We start from the raw sequence: 19,887 nt of genomic DNA on the forward strand, positions 1-19,887 counted from the left end.
TCACTACACGTTATGTCACACTGTAGGGCAGTCACTTCATGTTATGTCACACTGTAGGGCTGTCACTACACATTATGTCACACTGTAGGGCAGTCACTTCACGTTATGTCACACTGTAGGGCTCTCACTACACGTTATGTCACACTGTAGGGCTGTCACTACACGTTATGTCACACTGTAGGATTGTCACTACACGTTATGTTACACTGTAGGGCAGTCACTACACGTTATGTCACACTGTAGGGCTGTCACTACACGATATGTCACACTGTAGGGCTGTCACTACACGTTATGTCACACTGTAGGGCTGTCACTTCACATTATGTCACACTGTAGTGCTTTCACTACACGTTATGTCACACTGTAGGGCAGTCACTACATGTTATGTCACACTGTAGTGCTGTCACTACACGTTATGTCACACTGTAGGGCTGTCACTTCACATTATGTCACACTGTAGTGCTTTCACTACACGTTATGTCACACTGTAGGGCTGTCACTACACGTTATGTCACACTGTAGGGCTGTCACTACACGTTATGTCACACTGTAGGGCTGTCACTTCACGTTATGTCCCACTGTAGGGCAGTCACTTCATGTTATGTCCCACTGTAGGGCTGTCACTACACGTTATGTCACACTGTACTGTAGGGCTGTCACTTCACGTTATGTCACACTGTAGGGCAGTCACTACACGTATGTCACACTGTAGGGCTGTCACTTCACGTTATGTCACACTGTAGGGCAGTCACTACACGTATGTCACACCGTAGGGCTGTCACTACACCTATGTCACACTGTACGGCTGTCACTACACGTTATGTCACACTGTAGTGTTGTCACTACACGTATGTCACACTGTAGGGCTGTCACTACACGTTATGTCACACTGTAGTGCTGTCACTACACGTTATGTCACACTGTAGGGCAGTCACTACACGTGTGTCACACTGTAGGGCAGTCACTACACGTATGTCACACTGTAGGGCAGTCACTACATGTATGTCACACTGTAGGGCTGTCACTACACGTATGTCACACTGTAGGGCTGTCACTACACGTTATGTCACACTGTAGGGCTGTCACTACACGTTATGTCACATTGTAGGGCTGTCACTACACGTATGTCACACTGTAGGGCTGTCACTACACGTTATGTCACACTGTAGGGCTGTCACTACACGTTATGTCACATTGTAGGGCTGTCACTCACTACACGTTATGTCACACTGTAGGGCTGTCACTACCCGTTTTGTCACATTGTAGGGCTGTCACTACACGTTATGTCACACTGTAGTGCTGTACCTCACGTTATGTCACACTGTAGGGCTGTCACTTCATGTTATGTCACACTGTAGGGCAGTCACTTCACGTTATGTCACACTGTAGGGCAGTCACTACACGTATGTCACACTGTAGGGTTGTCACTTCACGTTATGTCCCACTGTAGTGCTGTCACTACACGTTATGTCCCACTGTAGGGCTGTCACTACACGTTATGTCACACTGTAGGGCTGTCACTACATATATAACACATGTAACTGTGACAGGGAAGGTGGCCCCTCTCAGCTCTGGGCCCCATAGCAGCTGCACTCCCTGTATCTTGTCAGCGTCCGGGGTCTTACAGGCACGTCGGGGCCACGGGGTTTGCTGTGCAGGCGGCTTGTGGGCAGCGGCGGAGGAGGGCTGCCGCACCGGGTCCGTATGCAGCGGTAGGCGGCGGTGGGGGGTCCACTCGTGGCGGCGGGACGCTGCTGCAGCGGTCTTTCTCACTTAGGCGGTTGCTAGTAGACCAGGGGCAGGGAGCTGTGTGGTGTATATGGAAAGGTCTGCATTACTGGGAGCCACCATGTTAGAGACCAAATTCTGAAGCATAGTGCAGGCTTCCTGGTTTTTCCAGCCAATCCAGGGAGAGTTCTCCTTATAAAAGGGGGCTGGTTTATGACAGGGACGCCAGTGCTTCAAGTTACAACCCAGTTGTAGGTGCTTCAGCCTGTGCTCCCAGGATTCTTGCCGTGTCCTGGTTACTCCTGACTCTGCTTAGCCGTTTCTTATTTGCTGCTGCAGTCCTGCCGTTTCTAACCTACTACCGCCTGTGGAAGTGCTCCTGGAAACCCCGGTCTAGTAAGAGCCCTTGGGCACGGACCGTCCCGGGCTACAGCCTTGTCTTTCAAGCCACAGTCCGCAGTTCTTTATTTCCAGCCACGTCTTTAAGCCACCATCCACAGTCCGCAATTCATTATCTACAGCCTCGTCTTTTCAAGCCACAGTCCGCAGTTCTTTGTCTTCAAACCTCGTCTTTAAGTCATCATTCACAAGCCGCAGTTCTTTTTCCTCAACCTCGTTCTCAAGAACAACTACTCACTGACTCATAGCTCCGCCTACGTTATCCTTTGATCCCTCGTTCCATGAGAAGGAACTATATCCAGCCTCCACGTCTTCTTCATCTGCAGTCAACTACTTCCTTGGGCGAGACTCAGCTGTCGAATCCTCAAATCCAGCCAAGCGTGACAGTAAGCACTGTCCCTATGGATCCGACGCGTGATCAGGCCTCAGGAGGTGATTCTACCGTGGATATTTTGTCCCGTTTGAGTAAGCAGGAGGCTACACAATCTCAAATTGTGCAGTTTATGCAGAATATGTCTGACCGCCTCGACTCTCTCTGTGTTGCTATGACGGCTCCTCAAGTTGTTTCAGCTGCTCCCATAATAGCGCCTCCAGCCCCACTTCCTCCTGCATCAATCCCACTTCCGCGCTTGCACTTACCATCACCCAGTAAGTTTGATGGGAATCCAAAGCTATGTCGCGCTTTTCTTAACCAGTGCGAAATTCAGTTTGAACTACAGTCGGCCAACTTCCCATCAGCACGAACCAAAATAGCTTATATAATTTCTCTGCTTTCTGGGCAAGCATTGGACTGGGCTTCACCTTTGTGGGAGAGAACGGATCCCATCCTTTCAAACTATTCAGACTTCGTGGCCACTTTTCGAAGAATCTTCGACAAACCGGGCAGGACCTCTGACGCTTCTTTGGAGATCATTCGCCTACGTCAGGGCACACATACGGTCAGTCAGTACGTAATCCAGTTCCGGACCCTCTCCTCAGAATTGAACTGGAATGAAGAGGCCCTCATTGTGGCTATCTGGAATGGCCTCTCCGAGAAGATCCCAGGATGATCTAGCAACACAGGATGTACCAGACAAATTAGACAAGTTAATTTCCTTGTGTAATAAATTAGACCTGAGGTACAGAGAACGCTGCTGGAGAGATCACGGTCAGATCGACCCAGGCCCCGAGTCGTTCCACCACCGAGACAGCCATCCCCGACTACCGAAGAACCCATGCAGATCAATCGTTCCCGTCTCTCCAACGAAGAACACCAGAGATGGCGGCAAGGGAACTTATGCATGTATTGCGGTGCATTCGATCACTTTGTTAGATCCTGTAGTCAACGTCCAGGAAACGCTCGCTCCTAACTTGTGCTGGAGAGGTTAAGTTAGGAGAATCCCCAGAATTACCTGCCAAGAAAGAGTCTGTTTTGTTAACCCACCTGGAGCTCCCTTCTTCCATCCTTCTCATCCCTGCACTGCTTGATTCCGGAGCCGCCGAAAGCTTCATTACTTCAGCTCTGGTTAAACGATCTGGAATTCAAATGGTCCGTTTGGATCATACTATTTCAATTACTGCAGTGGATGGAAGTTATATTCCTGAGGGAATTATATCCTTTTGTACTATTCCTCTCAAGATGAAGGTCAGAGTTCTTCATTCAGAATACATCTATTTCCTTGTAATTCCTAAAGCCTCTCACGAACTGATCCTAGGGTTCCCGTGGTTAATAAAACACAATCCCCGCATAGATTGGCAAACCATGGATGTTCTCTCTTGGGGACGAAATTGCTTCCAGAACTGTTTGCCCTCAGTAAGACCCCTCTGTTCCTCCAGCCCCTCCAGTCTTCCTGTGGAATACCAGGCCTTCCGAGATGTTTTCAGTAAACATGGGGCAGACACCTTACCTCCGCATCGCACTTGGGACTGTCCCATTGATCTGGTACCAGGCAAAGCTCCTCCCCGGGGTCGAACACCCTCTCTCACTCCCTGAAACACAGGTAATGTCGGAGTATATCCGGGAACATTTGGACATGGGGTTCAGCAGGTCTTCCACCTCTCCGGCCGGGGCAGGGTTTTATTTTTGTCAAGAAGGATGGGGGTCTGCGACCTTGTATTGACTATAGAGGTCTCAACGAGATAACAATTAAGAACAGATATATGTTGCCTCTGATTCCAGAACTATTCGACCGAGTTAAAGGCGCTACTGTGTTTTCCAAATTGGACATACGGGGGGCCTACAATCTTATACGTATTCGCCCAGGTGATGAATGGAAGACAGCATTTAATACTCGTGATGGGCATTACGAATAGCTGGTAATGCCTTTCGGTCTGTGTAACGCCCCAGCTGTCTTTCAGGAATTCGTCAACAAAATTTTCAGAGATCTCCTCTATGACTGCTTGGTAGTATATTTGGATGACATCCTTATCTTTTCTAGGGATCTGAAGACCCATCGAGAACAAGTCAAAGAGGTTCTAACCCGGTTAAGGAGGAATCGGTTGTTCTGCAAATTAAAGAAGTGTACCTTCGAAGTATCCACAATCCCATTCCTCGGTTACATCCTCTCGGGACAGAAGTTACAAATGGATCCTGCTAAAATCCAGGCGATCCAGGATTGGTTGCTTCCCGCAACCCTTAAGGGGGTTCAATGTTTTCTGGGACTCGCTAACTTTTACTGAAGATTCATTAAGAACTACTCTTCTGTCATAGCTCCCATTACCGCATTAACTAGAAAAGGAGCAGATCCTGCCAAGTGGCCTCCAGAGACTTTAGAAGCCTTCTCATCTTTAAAGGAAGCCTTCATGACCGCCCCTGTCCTTCGACAACCCGATCTCAGCCGTCCGTTCCTGGTTGAGGTAGATGCCTCCACTGTAGGAGTAGGAGCAGTGTTGTCCCAACTCTTCGAGGACAAGAAGGTCCATCCCTGTGTGTACTTCTCGCGAAGATTCTCTCCAGCTGAACAGAATTACGCTATTGGAAAACAAGAATTACTGGCGATTAAATTAGCCTTTGAGGAGTGGAGGTATCTGTTGGAGGGAGCTCAGCATCCAATCTCGGTAACCATGGATCACAAGAACCTCCTATTTCTACAGTCAGCTCGATGTCTGAACCCACGCCAAGCAAGATGGGCACTCTTCTTTACCCGTTTCAACTTCAAACTTAGTTACCGACCAGGTTCTCTCAATAGAAAAGCAGACGCACTATCTTGTTCACTAAGTTCTGAACAACCCACTTATCATTCAAAGGAACAGTTTATCTTGGAATCCACCTCTTTCTCAGCAACTCGTACTACTCCGCTTCCTCCTCCTGGGAGAATATTCGTCGCCCCGAATCTTCATAAGAAACTCCTTACGTGGGCTCACTCCTCCTCCTTTATGGGCCATGCAGGTGGTCAAAAAATGTTCAAATTCATTCAGCGTTCTTACTGGTGGCCTCGACTCAGGACAGATGTTCAAGAGTTTATAGCTGCTTGTCCGAAGTGTGCCCAACATAAAAGTCTGAAAGGTCATCCATCTGGTTTACTCCACCCATTACCTGTGCCGCAAAAACCATGGACGCATATCTCTATGGACTTTATTACTGATTTACCTGTTTCTGGCGGATAAAATACCGCTTGGGTTCTCTAAAATGGCACACTTTGTTCCTCTGTCTGGTCTCCCGTCAGCATCCCAGTTGGCAAAATTGTTCATAGCAGAGATCTTCCGGCTCCATGGTCTACCACAGGATATTGTATCAGATAGAGGTCCTCAGTTTGTGGGCAAGTTTTGGAGATCCCTATGTTCTGCTCTTGGTGTGAAACTGAATTTCTCCTCAGGATATCATCCCCAAACAGATGGTCAGACAGAGAGAGTGAACCAGAACCTGGAGACATTTTTACGTTTATTTATGTCTTCCCAGGGCTGAAACTAGGGGGGGGCTAGGGGCGCAGGCGACCTGGGCGCCGGATTGGAGGGGGCGCCGAGACCCCCTAACACCCGCCGCGGCACTTTTAGACTTTGAAACCCCCTTCTCCCGAGTGCCCAGCTCGGGGGGCGGGTTTCGCGGAATGACGCGATTGCGTCGTGACGTCACGGCGCAAACGCGTCATTCCACGAAACCCCGCCGGAGGAGGGAGAAGGGGGAGCCGCGCAGACGAGGAGGGAGAGGCGGCTGAAGAGCGGCGAGAACCGCTTCAAATGTAAGTCAGCCCCTCTCCCTTCCTCTCTCTCTCTCTCTCTCTCTCTCTCTCCCTCCACCACCTGCCGCAATGTGTAAAATGGGGACCTGTGCCTGCTGTTTCAGATGTATTACACAAACACCTGCCGCAATCTGTAAAATGGGGACACTTTTTCCTGCCGCAATGTGTAAAATGGGGACACTTTTTACTGCCGCAGTGTGTAAAATGGGGACACTTGCCAGCGTACTGTGTAAAATGGGGACCTGTGCCTGCCGCAATGTGTAAAATGGGGACACTTTTTCCTGCCGCAATGTGTAAAATGGAGACACTGTTTCCTGCCGCAATGTGTAAAATGGGGACACTTGCCAGCGTACTGTGTAAAATGGCGACCTGTGCCTGCCGCAATGTGTAAAATGGGGACACTTTCCTGCCGCAATGTGTAAAATGGGGACACTGTTTCCTGCCGCAATGTGTAAAATGGGGACACTTGCCAGCGTACTGTGTAAAATGGCGACCTGTGCCTGCCGCAATGTGTAAAATGGGGACACTTTCCTGCCTCAATGTGTAAAATGGGGACACTGTTTCCTGCCGCAATGTGTAAAATGGGGACACTTGCCAGCGTACTGCGTAAAATGGCGACCTGTGCCTGCCGCAATGTGTAAAATGGGGACACTTTTTCCTGCCGCAATGTGTAAAATGGGGACACTTTTTCCTGCCGCAATATGTAAAATGGGGACACTTGCCAGCGTACTGTGTAAAATGGGGACACGTGCCTGCCGCAATGTGTAAAATGGGGACACTTTCCTGCCGCAATGTGTAAAATGGGGACACTTTTTCCTGCCGCAATGTGTAAAATGGGGTCACCTGTCTGCCGCAATGTGTAAAATGGGGAATGCGGACACTTGCCTGTCGTACTGTGTAAAATGGGGACACTTTTTCCTGGATATGAAATTTATGTTAGAAAAGGCAATTTTTCAGGTAAAAAAGTTCTGAAAGATATATATATATATATATATATATATATATATAATATTTTTATTCATTTATTTATTTATTTTAAATTGGCTTTTTTTTTATTTTTTTTTTTTTATTTATTGTAAAATAATTTTTTTTTTTTTTGCGGGGGGGGGGGGGGGGGGGGTGTCAAATGACTACCTTGCCCCGGGTGACAAAAATACAAAAATCCTAGTTTCGGCCCTGGTCTTCCTCACAGGACGACTGGCTGGACTTTCTCCCATTCGCAGAATTTGCCCATAACAATCTCTACCATTCTGCTACAAAAACTTCTCCATTCTACATAAACTATGGTTTTCATCCAAAGGTTCCTGACTTCCAACTTCTACCTACGCTTGAGGTTCCTGCCGCAGAATTAGCACTTCAACAATTCACCAAAAATTGGAGACAAGTTCACGAGGCTTTGCTTAAGACATCCAAGAGGTATAAGACCTATGCAGATTTAAAGCGGAAGGCTGTATCAAGTCTTAAGGTGGGAGATCGAGTTTGGGTTTCCACATGTAACCTGAGGCTGAAGGTACCTACTAAAGAGTTTGCTCCCAGGATTATTGGGCCCTACCCAATCGAGAAAGTATTAAATCCTGTGGCTTACAAGGGGAAGTTGCCGCTGCATTTAAGAATCCCTAATGCATTTCATATTTCTCTTTTAAAACCGTTGGTACTCAATCGTTTCAGAGCTGCTCTGCCTAATACTCCCAAGATCCAATCAGCACAAGGAGACGAATTTGAGATTCACAAGATCCTCGACTCCCACAGATGATACGGTCGCCTCCAGTATCTGAGGAAAGGTCTTGGGTAGGAGCAGAAGATGTCCATGCTCCAAGACTTCTTCGGCATTTCAGGCCAAGTTTCCAGCTAAACCATATAGGTGTCCGGAGTCCACCCTCAAAAGGGGGGGGGGGGGGGGGTACTGTCAGCGTCCGGGGTCTTACCGACACGCCGGGGCCGCTGGGTTTGTGTGCAGCGGTAGGCGGCGGTGGGGGGGCTGCTCGTGGCGGTGGGATGCCGCTGCAGCGGTCTCTCTCACTTAGGCAGTTGCTAGGAGACCAGGGGCAGGGAGCTGTGTGGTGTATATGGAAAGGTCTGCATTACCGGGAGCCGCCATATTGGAGACCAAATTCTGAAGCATAGTGCAGGCTTCCTGTTTTTTCCAGCCAATCCAGGGAGAGTTCTCCTTATAAAAGGGGTCTGGTTTATGACAGGGACGCCAGTGCTTCAAGTTACAACCCAGTTGTAGGTGCTTCAGCCTGTGCTCCCAGGATTCTTGCCGTGTCCTGGTTACTCCTGACTCTGCTTAGCCGTTTCTTATTTGCTGCTGCAGTCCTGCTGTTTCTAACCTACTTCCGCCTGTGGAAGAGCTCCTGGAAACCCCGGTCCAGTAAGAGCCCTTGGGCACGGACGGTCCCGGGCTACAGCCTCGTCTTTCAAGCCACAGTCCGCAGTTCTTTATTTCCAGCCACGTCTTTAAACCACCATCTACAGTCTGCAGTTCATTATCTACAGCCTCGTCCTTCAAGCCACAGTCCGCAGTTCTTTGCCTTCAAACCTCGTCTTTAAGTCATCATTCACAAGCCACAGTTCTTTTCCCTCAACCTCGTTCTCAAGAACAACTACTCACTGACTCATAGCTCCGCCTACGTTATCCTTTGATCCCTCATTCCATTCGAAGGAACTATGTCCAGCCTCCACGTCTTCATCTGCAGTCATCTACTTCCTTGGGCGAGACTCAGCTGTCGAATCCTCAAATCCAGCCAAGCGGGACACACCTATGGTATCTAAACCCTGTATATATCACATGTAACTGTGACAGGGAAGGTGGCCCCCTCTCAGCTCTGGCCCCATAGCAGCTGCACTCCCTGCACCTATGGTAGCGACACCCTGTATATAACACATGTAACTGTGAAAGGGAAGGTGGCCCCCTCTCAGCTCTGGGCCCCATAGCAGCTGCACTCCCTGCACCTATGGTAGCTACACCCTGTATATAACACATGTAACTGTGACAGGGAAGGTGGACCCTCTCATCTCTGGGCCCCATAGCAGCTGTACTCCCTGCACCTATGGTAGCTACACCCTGTATATAACACATGTAACTGTGACAGGGAAGGTGGACCCTCTCATCTCTGGGCCCCATAGCAGCTGCACTCCCTGCACCTATGGTAGCTACACCCTGTATATACTATATAACACATGTAACTGTGACAGGGAAGGTGGCCCCTCTCAGCTCTGGGCCCCCTTACAGCTGCACTCCCTGCACCTATGGTAGCTACGCCCTGTATATAAAACATGTAACTGTGACAGGGAAGGTGGCCCCTCTCAGCTCTGGGCCCCATAGCAGCTGCACTGCCTGCACCTATGGTAGCTACACCCTGGATATAACACATGTAACTATGACAGGGAAGGTGGCCCCTCTCAGCTCTGGGCCCCATAGCAGCTGCACTGCCTGCACCTATGGTAGCTACACCCTGGATATAACACATGTAACTGTGACAGGGAAGGTGGCCCCTCTCAGCTCTGGGCCCCATAGCAGCTGCACTGCCTGCACCTATGGTAGCTATACCCTGTATATAACACATGTAACTGTGACAGGGAAGGTGGCCCCTCTCAGCTCTGGGCCCCATAGCAGCTGCACTGCCTGCACCTATGGTAGCTACACCCTGGATATAACACATGTAACTGTGACAGGGAAGGTGGCCCCTCTCAGCTCTGGGCCCCATAGCAGCTGTACTCCCTGCACCTATGGTAGCTACTCCCCTGGTGATGTAGCCACGCCGCAGTCTTACCTCATACAGATATGTCACTTATCTATGTATGATTAATTATCTATTAGTGTGTGTGGCAGATAATCTGTACATAGCTAAACCCTGAGTCAGTGTCGGATTTGGGCATGTAGGGTCCACCGGGGGAATGCAGTTGGAGGGGCCCATGTTTAGGGGTGTGGCCAGTCTCCAGAGGGGGTGTGCCCAGCCACCACATTGGTTTGCCTAAGCATTTTGCAAGTGTTGGTCCCCTAAATAAAAAATATACATTAAATACTGTAGTGCATGCAAGATAATGTACTAGATTAGTAACAGCACAGTCTGGAACCTGATCTCTAGAGGATGGGATGGGCCCCCAGGCAGTAGGGACCACCGGTGGTTTCCCCTGTACCCCTGTGGGCCAGTCCAGCCCTGCCCTGTGCTGATGTAGCGCTGTTCATTTCTTTATACTACTCATCACCTTCATCACCAGCAGCTATTTCCTGTACTATCTCAGTCACACAGGAGTCACTGACACAAGGAAACTACATCTCCCAGAGGTCATTGCGGCTGCTGCTTCCTGTCTGGTTACCTGGGTAACAAGCTGTACACTCAGTGCTGTAACCAGCGCAGGAGTCACTGACACAGGTGCAGTATAACTGCTATATACTATGTGACCCTGTTATGTTATACTACAGTATTATATGTCAGTTATAGTATATTATACTGAGTGTATTACTGTGCTATATACTATGTGACCCTGTTATGTTATACTACAGTATTATATGTCAGTTATAGTATATTATACTGAGTGTATTACTGTGCTATATACTATGTAACCCTGTTATATTATACTACAGTATTATATGTCAGTTATAGTATATTATACTGAGTGTATTACTGTGCTATATACTATGTAACCCTGTTATGTTATACTATAGTATTATATGTCATTGTTATAGTATATTATACGGAGTGTATTACTGTGCTATATACTGTGTGACCCTGTTATGTTATACTATAGTATTATATGTCATTGTTATAGTATGTTATACTGAGTGTATTACTGTGCTATATACTATGTGACCCTGTTATGTTATACTACAGTATTATATGTCATTGTTATAGTATGTTATACTGAGTGTATTACTGTGCTATATACTATGTAACCCTGTTATGTTATACTACAGTATTATATATCATTGTTATAGTATATTATACGGAGTGTATTACTGTGCTATATACTGTGTGACCCTGTTATGTTATACTACAGTATTATATGTCACTGTTATAGTATATTATACTGAGTGTACTACTGTGCTATATACTATGTAACCCTCATATTATACTACAGTATTATATGTCAGTTATAGTATATTATACTGAGTGTATTACTGTGCTATATACTATGTGACCCTGTTATGTTATACTACAGTATTATATATCATTGTTATAGTATATTGGCCCTCATTCCGAGTTGTTCGCTCGCAAGGCGAATGTAGCAGAGTTACACACGCTAAGCCGCCGCCTACTGGGAGTGAATCTTAGCTTCTTAAAATTGCGACCGACGTACGCGCAATATTGCGATTACAAACGAGTTAGCAGTTTCTGAGTAGCTCCAGACTTACTCTGCCTGTGCGATCATTTCAGTGCTTGTCGTTCCTGGTTGACGTCACAAACACACCCAGCGTTCGCCCAGGCACTCCCACCGTTTCTACGGCCACTCCTGCGTTTTTTCCGGAAACGGTAGCGTTTTCAGCCACACGCCCCTGAAACGCCGTGTTTCCGCCCAGTAACACCCATTTCCTGTCAATCACATTACGATCGCCGGAGCGAAGAAAAAGCCGTGAGTAAAAATACTTTCATCATAGTAAAGTTACTTGGCGCAGTCGCAGTGCGAACATTGCGCATGCGTACTAAGCGGATTTTCACTGCGATGCGATGAAAAATACCGAGCGAACAACTCGGAATGAGGGCCATTATACGGAGTGTATTACTGTGCTATATACTGTGTGACCCTGTTATGTTATACTATAGTATTATATGACATTGTTATAGTATGTTATACTGAGTGTATTACTGTGCTATATACTATGTGACCCTGTTATGTTATACTACAGTATTATATGTCATTGTTATAGTATGTTATACTGAGTGTATTACTCAGCTGTGCTATATACTATATGACCCTGTTATGTTATACTACAGTATTATATATCACTGTTATAGTATATTATACTGTGTATATAACTGTGCTATATATTATGTAACCCTGTTATGTTATACTACAGTATTACATGTCACTGTTATAGTATATTATACGGAGTGTATTCTGTTCCGAAGAATTTTGGATAAGGGATACTCAACCTGTAGTATATTATACTGTGTATATAACTGTGCTATATTCTATGTAACCTTCTTATGTTATACTACAGTATTATATATCATTGTTATAGTAAAGTATATTATACTGTATGTGTATTACTGTGCTATAAACTATGTAACCCTCTTATGTTATACTACAGTATTATATATCATTGTTATAGTATATTGGGGGTCATTCCGAGTTGATCGCTCATTGACGATTTTCGCAACGGAGCGATTAAGGCTAAAATGCGCATGCGCATGGCACGCAGTGCACATGCGGTAAGTATTTTAACACAAAACTTAGTAGATTTACTCACGTCCGAATGAAGAATTTTCATCGTTGTAGTGTTCGGCGTGTGATTGACAGGAAGTGGGTGTTTCTGGGCGGAAACTGGCCATTTTCTGGGAGTGTGCGGAAAAACGCAGGCGTGTCAGGGGAAAACGCGGGAGTGTCTGGAGAAACGGGGGAGTGGCTGGCCGAACTCAGGGCGTGTTTGTGACGTCAAACCAGGAACGAAACGGCCTGAGCTGATCGCAATCTGTGAGTAGGTCTGGAGCTACTCAGAAACTGCAAAGAATTTTCTATTCGCAATTCTGCTAATCTTTAGTTCGCTATTCTGCTAAGCTAAGATACACTCCCAGAGGGCAGCGGCCTAGCGTGTGCACTGCTGCTAAAATCAGCTAGCGAGCAAACAACTCGGTATGACCCCCATTATACTGTAGGAGGACGGTGACTGTATGTGAGATATTGTCCCTGTTACTCGGTGTCACTGCGCTCCTCACAGTGACTGTAGGAGGAGGGGGACTGTATGTGGGGCATTGTCCCTGTTACTCTGTGTCACTGCGCTCCTCACAGTGACTGTAGGAGGAGGAGGACTGTATGTGGGACATTGTCCCTGTTACTCTGTGTCACTGCGCTCCTCACAGTAACTGTTGGAGGAGGGTGACTGTATGAGGGACATTGTCCCTGTTACTCTGTGTTACTGCGCTCCTCACAGTGACTGTAGGAGGACGGTGACTGTATGTGGGGCATTGTCCCTGTTACTCTGTGTTACTGCGCTCCTCACAGTGACTGTAGGAGGACGGTGACTGTATGTGGGGCATTGTCCCTGTTACTCTGTGTCCCTGTTACTCTGTGTCACTGCACTTCTCACAGTAACTGTAGGAGGAGGGTGACTGTATGAGGGACATTGTCCCTCTTACTCTGTGTTACTGCGCTCCTCACAGTGACTGTATGTGGGACATTGTCCCTGTTACTCTGTGTCACTGCGCTCCTCACAGTAACTGTAGGAGGATGGTGACTGTATGTAGGACATTGCCCTGTTACTCTGTGTTACTGCGCTCCTCACAGTGACTGTAGGAGGATGGTGACTGTATGTGGGACATTGTCCTGTTACTCTGTGTTACTGCTCTCCTCACAGTGACTGTAGGAGGATGGTGACTGTATGTGGGACATTGTCCTGTTACTCTGTGTTACTGCTCTCCTCACAGTGACTGTAGGAGGATGGTGACTGTATGTGGGACATTGTCCTGTTACTCTGTGTTACTGCACTCCTCACAGTGACTGTATGAGGGGCATTGTCCCTGTTACTCTGTGTTACTGCGCTCTTCACAGTGACTGTATGTGGGACATTGCCCCTGTTACTCTGTGTCACTGCGCTCCTCACAGTGACTGTAGGAGGATGGTGACTGTATGTGGGACATTGCCCCTGTTACTCTGTGTCACTGCGCTCCTCACAGTGACTGTAGGAGGATGGTGACTGTATGTAGGACATTGCCCTGTTACTCTGTGTTACTGCGCTCCTCACAGTGACTGTAGGAGGACGGTGACTGTATGTAGGACATTGCCCTGTTACTCTGTGTTACTGCGCTCCTCACAGTGACTGTAGGAGGACGGTGACTGTATGTGGGGCATTGTCCCTGTTACTCTGTGTTACTGCGCTCCTCACAGTGACTGTAGGAGGACGGTGACTGTATGTGGGGCATTGTCCCTGTTACTCTGTGTTACTGCGCTCCTCACAGTGACTGTAGGAGGATGGTGACTGTATGTAGGACATTGCCCTGTTACTCTGTGTTACTGCGCTCCTCACAGTGACTGTAGGAGGATGGTGACTGTATGTAGGACATTGCCCTGTTACTCTGTGTTACTGCGCTCCTCACAGTGACTGTAGGAGGAGGGTGACTGTATGAGGGGCATTGTCCCTGTTACTCTGTGTTACTGCGCTCCTCACAGTGACTGTAGGAGGACGGTGACTGTATGTGGGGCATTGTCCCTGTTACTCTGTGTTACTGCGCTCTTCACAGTGACTGTATGTGGGACATTGCCCCTGTTACTCTGTGTTACTGCGCTCCTCACAGTGACTGTAGGAGGGTGACTGTATGTGGGGCATTGTCCCTGTTACTCTGTGTCCCTGTTACTCTGTGTCACTGCGCTCCTCACAGTAACTGTAGGATGACGGTGACTGTATGTGGGGCATTGTCCCTGTTACTCTGTGTTACTGCGCTCTTCACAGTGACTGTATGTGGGACATTGCCCCTGTTACTCTGTGTTACTGCTCTCCTCACAGTGACTGTAGGAGGACGGTGACTGTATGTGAGACATTGTCCCTGTTACTCTATGTTACTGCGCTCCTCACAGTGACTGTAGGAGGACGGTGACTGTATGTGAGACATTGTCCCTGTTACTCTGTGTTACTGCGCTCCTCACAGTGACTGTAGGAGGACGGTGACTGTATGTGGGACATTGTCCTGTTACTCTGTGTTACTGCGCTCCTCACAGTGACTGTAGGAGGACGGTGACTGTATGTGGGACATTGTCCCTGTTACTGTGTGTTACTGCGCTCCTCACAGTGACTGTAGGAGGACGGTGACTGTATGTGGGACATTGTCCCTGTTACTCTATGTTACTGCGCTCCTCACAGTGACTGTATGTGGGACATTGTCCCTGTTACTCTGTGTTACTGCTCTCCTCACAGTGACTGTAGGAGGATGGTGACTGTATATGGGACATTGTCCCTGTTACTCTGTGTTACTGCGCTCCTCACAGTGACTGTAGGAGGATGGTGACTGTATGTGGGACATTGTCCCTGTTACTGTGTGTTACTGCGCTCCTCACAGTGACTGTAGGAGGACGGTGACTGTATGTGGGACATTGTCCTGTTACTCTGTGTTACTGCGCTCCTCACAGTGACTGTAGGAGGATGGCGACTGTATGTGGGACATTGTCCCTGTTACTCTATGTTACTGCGCTCCTCACAGTGACTGTATGAGGGCCATTGTCCTGTTACCCTGTGTTACTGCTCTCCTCACAGTGACTGTAGGAGGGGCATTGTCCTGTTACTCTGTGTTACTGCTCTCCTCACAGTGACTGTAGGAGGACGGTGACTGTATGTGGGACATTGTCCTTGTTACTCTGTGTTACTGCGCTCCTCACAGTGACTGTAGGAGGACGGTGACTGTATGTGGGACATTGTCCTTGTTACTCTGTGTTACTGCGCTCCTCACAGTGACTGTAGGAGGACGGTGACTGTATGTGGGACATTGTCCTGTTACTGTGTGTTACTGCGCTCCTCACAGTGACTGTAGGAGGACGGTGACTGTATATGGGACATTGTCCCTGTTACTCGGTGTCACTGCGCTCCTCACAGTGACTGTAGGAGGACGGTGACTGTATGTGAGACATTGTCCCTGTTACTCTATGTTACTGCGCTCCTCACAGTGACTGTATGTGGGACATTGTCCTGTTACTCTGTGTTACTGCGCTCCTCACAGTGACTGTAGGAGGATGGTGACTGTATATGGGACATTGTCCCTGTTACTCTGTGTTACTGCGCTCCTCACAGTGACTGTAGGAGGATGGTGACTGTATATGGGACATTGTCCCTGTTACTCTGTGTTAATGCGCTCCTCACAGTGACTGTAGGAGGATGGTGACTGTATATGGGACATTGTCCCTGTTACTCGGTGTCACTGCGCTCCTCACAGTGACTGTAGGACGGTGACTGTATGTAGGACATTACCCTGTTACTCTGTGTTACTGCGCTCCTCACAGTGACTGTAGGAGGACGGTGACTGTATGTGAGACATTGTCCCTGTTACTCTATGTTACTGCACTCCTCACAGTGACTGTATGTGGGACATTGTCCTGTTACTCTGTGTTACTGCTCTCCTCACAGTAACTGTAGGAGGAGGGTGACTGTATGAGGGGCATTGTCCCTGTTACTCTGTGTTACTGCGCTCCTCACAGTGACTGTAGGAGGACGGTGACTGTATGTGGGGCATTGTCCCTGTTACTCTGTGTTACTGCGCTCTTCACAGTGACTGTATGTGGGACATTGCCCCTGTTACTCTGTGTTACTGCGCTCCTCACAGTGACTGTAGGAGGGTGACTGTATGTGGGGCATTGTCCCTGTTACTCTGTGTCCCTGTTACTCTGTGTCACTGCGCTCCTCACAGTAACTGTAGGATGACGGTGACTGTATGTAGGACATTGCCCCTGTTACTCTGTGTTACTGCTCTCCTCACAGTGACTGTAGGAGGACGGTGACTGTATGTGAGACATTGTCCCTGTTACTCTATGTTACTGCGTTCCTCACAGTGACTGTAGGAGGACGGTGACTGTATGTGGGACATTGTCCTTGTTACTCTGTGTTACTGCGCTCCTCACAGTGACTGTAGGAGGATGGTGACTGTATATGGGACATTGTCCCTGTTACTGTGTGTTACTGCGCTCCTCACAGTGACTGTAGGAGGACGGTGACTGTATGTGGGACATTGTCCTGTTACTCTGTGTTACTGCGCTCCTCACAGTGACTGTAGGAGGATGGCGACTGTATGTGGGACATTGTCCCTGTTACTGTGTGTTACTGCGCTCCTCACAGTGACTGTAGGAGGACGGTGACTGTATGTGAGACATTGTCCCTGTTACTCTATGTTACTGCGCTCCCCACAGTGACTGTATGTGGGACATTGTCCTGTTACTCTGTGTTACTGCTCTCCTCACAGTGACTGTAGGAGGAACATTGTCCTGTTACTCTGTGTTACTGCTCTCCTCACAGTGACTGTAGGAGGACGGTGACTGTATGTGGGACATTGTCCTTGTTACTCTGTGTTACTGCGCTCCTCACAGTGACTGTTGGAGGATGGTGACTGTATGTGGGACATTGTCCCTGTTACTGTGTGTTACTGCGCTCCTCACAGTGACTGTAGGAGGACGGTGACTGTATGTGAGACATTGTCCCTGTTACTCTATGTTACTGCGCTCCTCACAGTGACTGTATGTGGGACATTGTCCTATTACTCTGTGTTACTGCGCTCCTCACAGTGACTGTAGGAGGATGGTGACTGTATGTGGGACATTGTCCTGTTACTCTGTGTTACTGCGCTCCTCACAGTGACTGTAGGAGAACGGTGACTGTATGTGAGACATTGTCCCTGTTACTCTATGTTACTGCGCTCCTCACAGTGACTGTATGTGGGACATTGTCCTGTTACTCTGTGTTACTGCTTTCCTCACAGTGACTGTAGGAGGACGGTGACTGTATGTGGGACATTGTCCTGTTACTCTGTGTTACTGCGCTCCTCACAGTGACTGTAGGAGAACGGTGACTGTATGTGAGACATTGTCCCTGTTACTCTATGTTACTGCGCTCCTCACAGTGACTGTATGTGGGACATTGTCCTGTTACTCTGTGTTACTGCTTTCCTCACAGTGACTGTAGGAGGGACATTGTCCTGTTACTCTGTGTTACTGCTCTCCTCACAGTAACTGTAGGAGGAGGGTGACTGTATGAGGGGCATTGTCCCTGTTACTCTGTGTTACTGCGCTCCTCACAGTGACTGTAGGAGGACGGTGACTGTATGTGGGGCATTGTCCCTGTTACTCTGTGTTACTGCGCTCTTCACAGTGACTGTATGTGGGACATTGCCCCTGTTACTCTATGTTACTGCGCTCCTCACAGTGACTGTAGGAGGGTGACTGTATGTGGGGCATTGTCCCTGTTACTCTGTGTCCCTGTTACTCTGTGTCACTGCGCTCCTCACAGTAACTGTAGGACGGTGACTGTATGTAGGACATTGCCCCTGTTACTCTGTGTTACTGCTCTCCTCACAGTGACTGTAGGAGGACGGTGACTGTATGTGAGACATTGTCCCTGTTACTCTATGTTACTGCGCTCCTCACAGTGACTGTAGGAGGACGGTGACTGTATGTGGGACATTGTCCTTGTTACTCTGTGTTACTGCGCTCCTCACAGTGACTGTAGGAGGATGGTGACTGTATGTGAGACATTGTCCCTGTTACTCTGTGTTACTGCGCTCCTCACAGTGACTGTAGGAGGACGGTGACTGTATGTGGGACATTGTCCCTGTTACTGAGTGTTACTGCGCTCCTCACAGTGACTGTAGGAGGACGGTGACTGTATGTGAGACATTGTCCCTGTTACTCTATGTTACTGCGCTCCTCACAGTGACTGTATGTGGGACATTGTCCTGTTACTCTGTGTTACTTCGCTCCTCACAGTGACTGTAGGAGGATGGTGACTGTAGATGGGACATTGTCCCTGTTACTCTGTGTTACTGCGCTCCTCACAGTGACTGTAGGAGGATGGTGACTGTATGTGGGACATTGTCCCTGTTACTGTGTGTTACTGCGCTCCTCACAGTGACTGTAGGAGGACGGTGACTGTATGTGGGACATTGTCCTGTTACTCTGTGTTACTGCGCTCCTCACAGTGACTGTAGGAGGATGGTGACTGTATGTGGGACATTGTCCCTGTTACTGTGTGTTACTGCGCTCCTCACAGTGACTGTAGGAGGACGGTGACTGTATGTGGGACATTGTCCTGTTACTCTGTGTTACTGCGCTCCTCACAGTGACTGTAGGAGGATGGTGACTGTATGTGGGACATTGTCCCTGTTACTCTATGTTACTGCGCTCCTCACAGTGACTGTATGAGGGACATTGTCCCTGTTACTGTGTGTTACTGCGCTCCTCACAGTGACTGTAGGAGGAGGGGGACTGTATGTGGGGCATTGTCCCTGTTACTCTGTGTCACTGCGCTCCTCACAGTAACTGTTGGAGGAGGGTGACTGTATGAGGGACATTGTCCCTGTTACTCTGTGTTACTGCGCTCCTCACAGTGACTGTAGGAGGACGGTGACTGTATGTGAGACATTGTCCCTGGTACTCTATTTTACTGGCTCCTCACAGTGACTGTATGAGGGACATTGTCCCTGTTACTCTGTGTTACTGCGCTCCTCACAGTGACTGTAGGAGGACGGTGACTGTATGTGGGACATTGTCCCTGTTACTCTATGTTACTGCGCTCCTCACAGTGACTGTATGTGGGACATTGTCCTGTTACTCTGTGTTACTGCTCTCCTCACAGTGACTGTAGGAGGACGGTGACTGTATGTGGGGCATTGTCCCTGTTACTCTATGTTACTGCGCTCCTCACAGTGACTGTATGTGGGGCATTGTCCTGTTACTCTGTGTTACTGCGCTCCTC

At 48.3% G+C, this 19,887-nt stretch overlaps 2 protein-coding genes across 7 annotated transcripts in view; one reads left to right on the forward strand and one right to left on the reverse strand.

The window, feature by feature from the left end:
- The window catches only part of LOC134969695 (uromodulin-like), a 29,960-nt gene extending 19,440 nt beyond the window's left edge, over window positions 1-10,520 (reverse strand). For 2 of the 5 annotated variants that reach the window (XM_063945807.1, XM_063945806.1), the window contains exon 1: window positions 10,494-10,520. In XM_063945807.1, coding sequence (XP_063801877.1) covers window positions 10,494-10,499 — 6 coding nt within the window. In that variant the 5' untranslated portion in view covers window positions 10,500-10,520. Of the gene's footprint in view, window positions 1-10,361; window positions 10,466-10,493 lie in introns of those variants that run through there. The other 3 variants (XM_063945812.1, XM_063945811.1, XM_063945814.1) reach the window with 2 other exon arrangements.
- A 41-nt stretch (window positions 10,521-10,561) lies between these two features.
- DRC7 (dynein regulatory complex subunit 7) overlaps window positions 10,562-19,887 on the forward strand; it is a 173,218-nt gene continuing 163,892 nt past the window's right edge. For both annotated transcript variants that reach the window (XM_063945804.1, XM_063945805.1), the window contains exon 1: window positions 10,562-10,660. The gene's annotated coding sequence lies outside the window, so the exon portion shown is untranslated. The remainder of the gene's footprint in view (window positions 10,661-19,887) is intronic.

Source organism: Pseudophryne corroboree, chromosome 11, assembly GCF_028390025.1.
Source record: "Pseudophryne corroboree isolate aPseCor3 chromosome 11, aPseCor3.hap2, whole genome shotgun sequence".
Taxonomy (NCBI): domain Eukaryota; kingdom Metazoa; phylum Chordata; class Amphibia; order Anura; family Myobatrachidae; genus Pseudophryne; species Pseudophryne corroboree.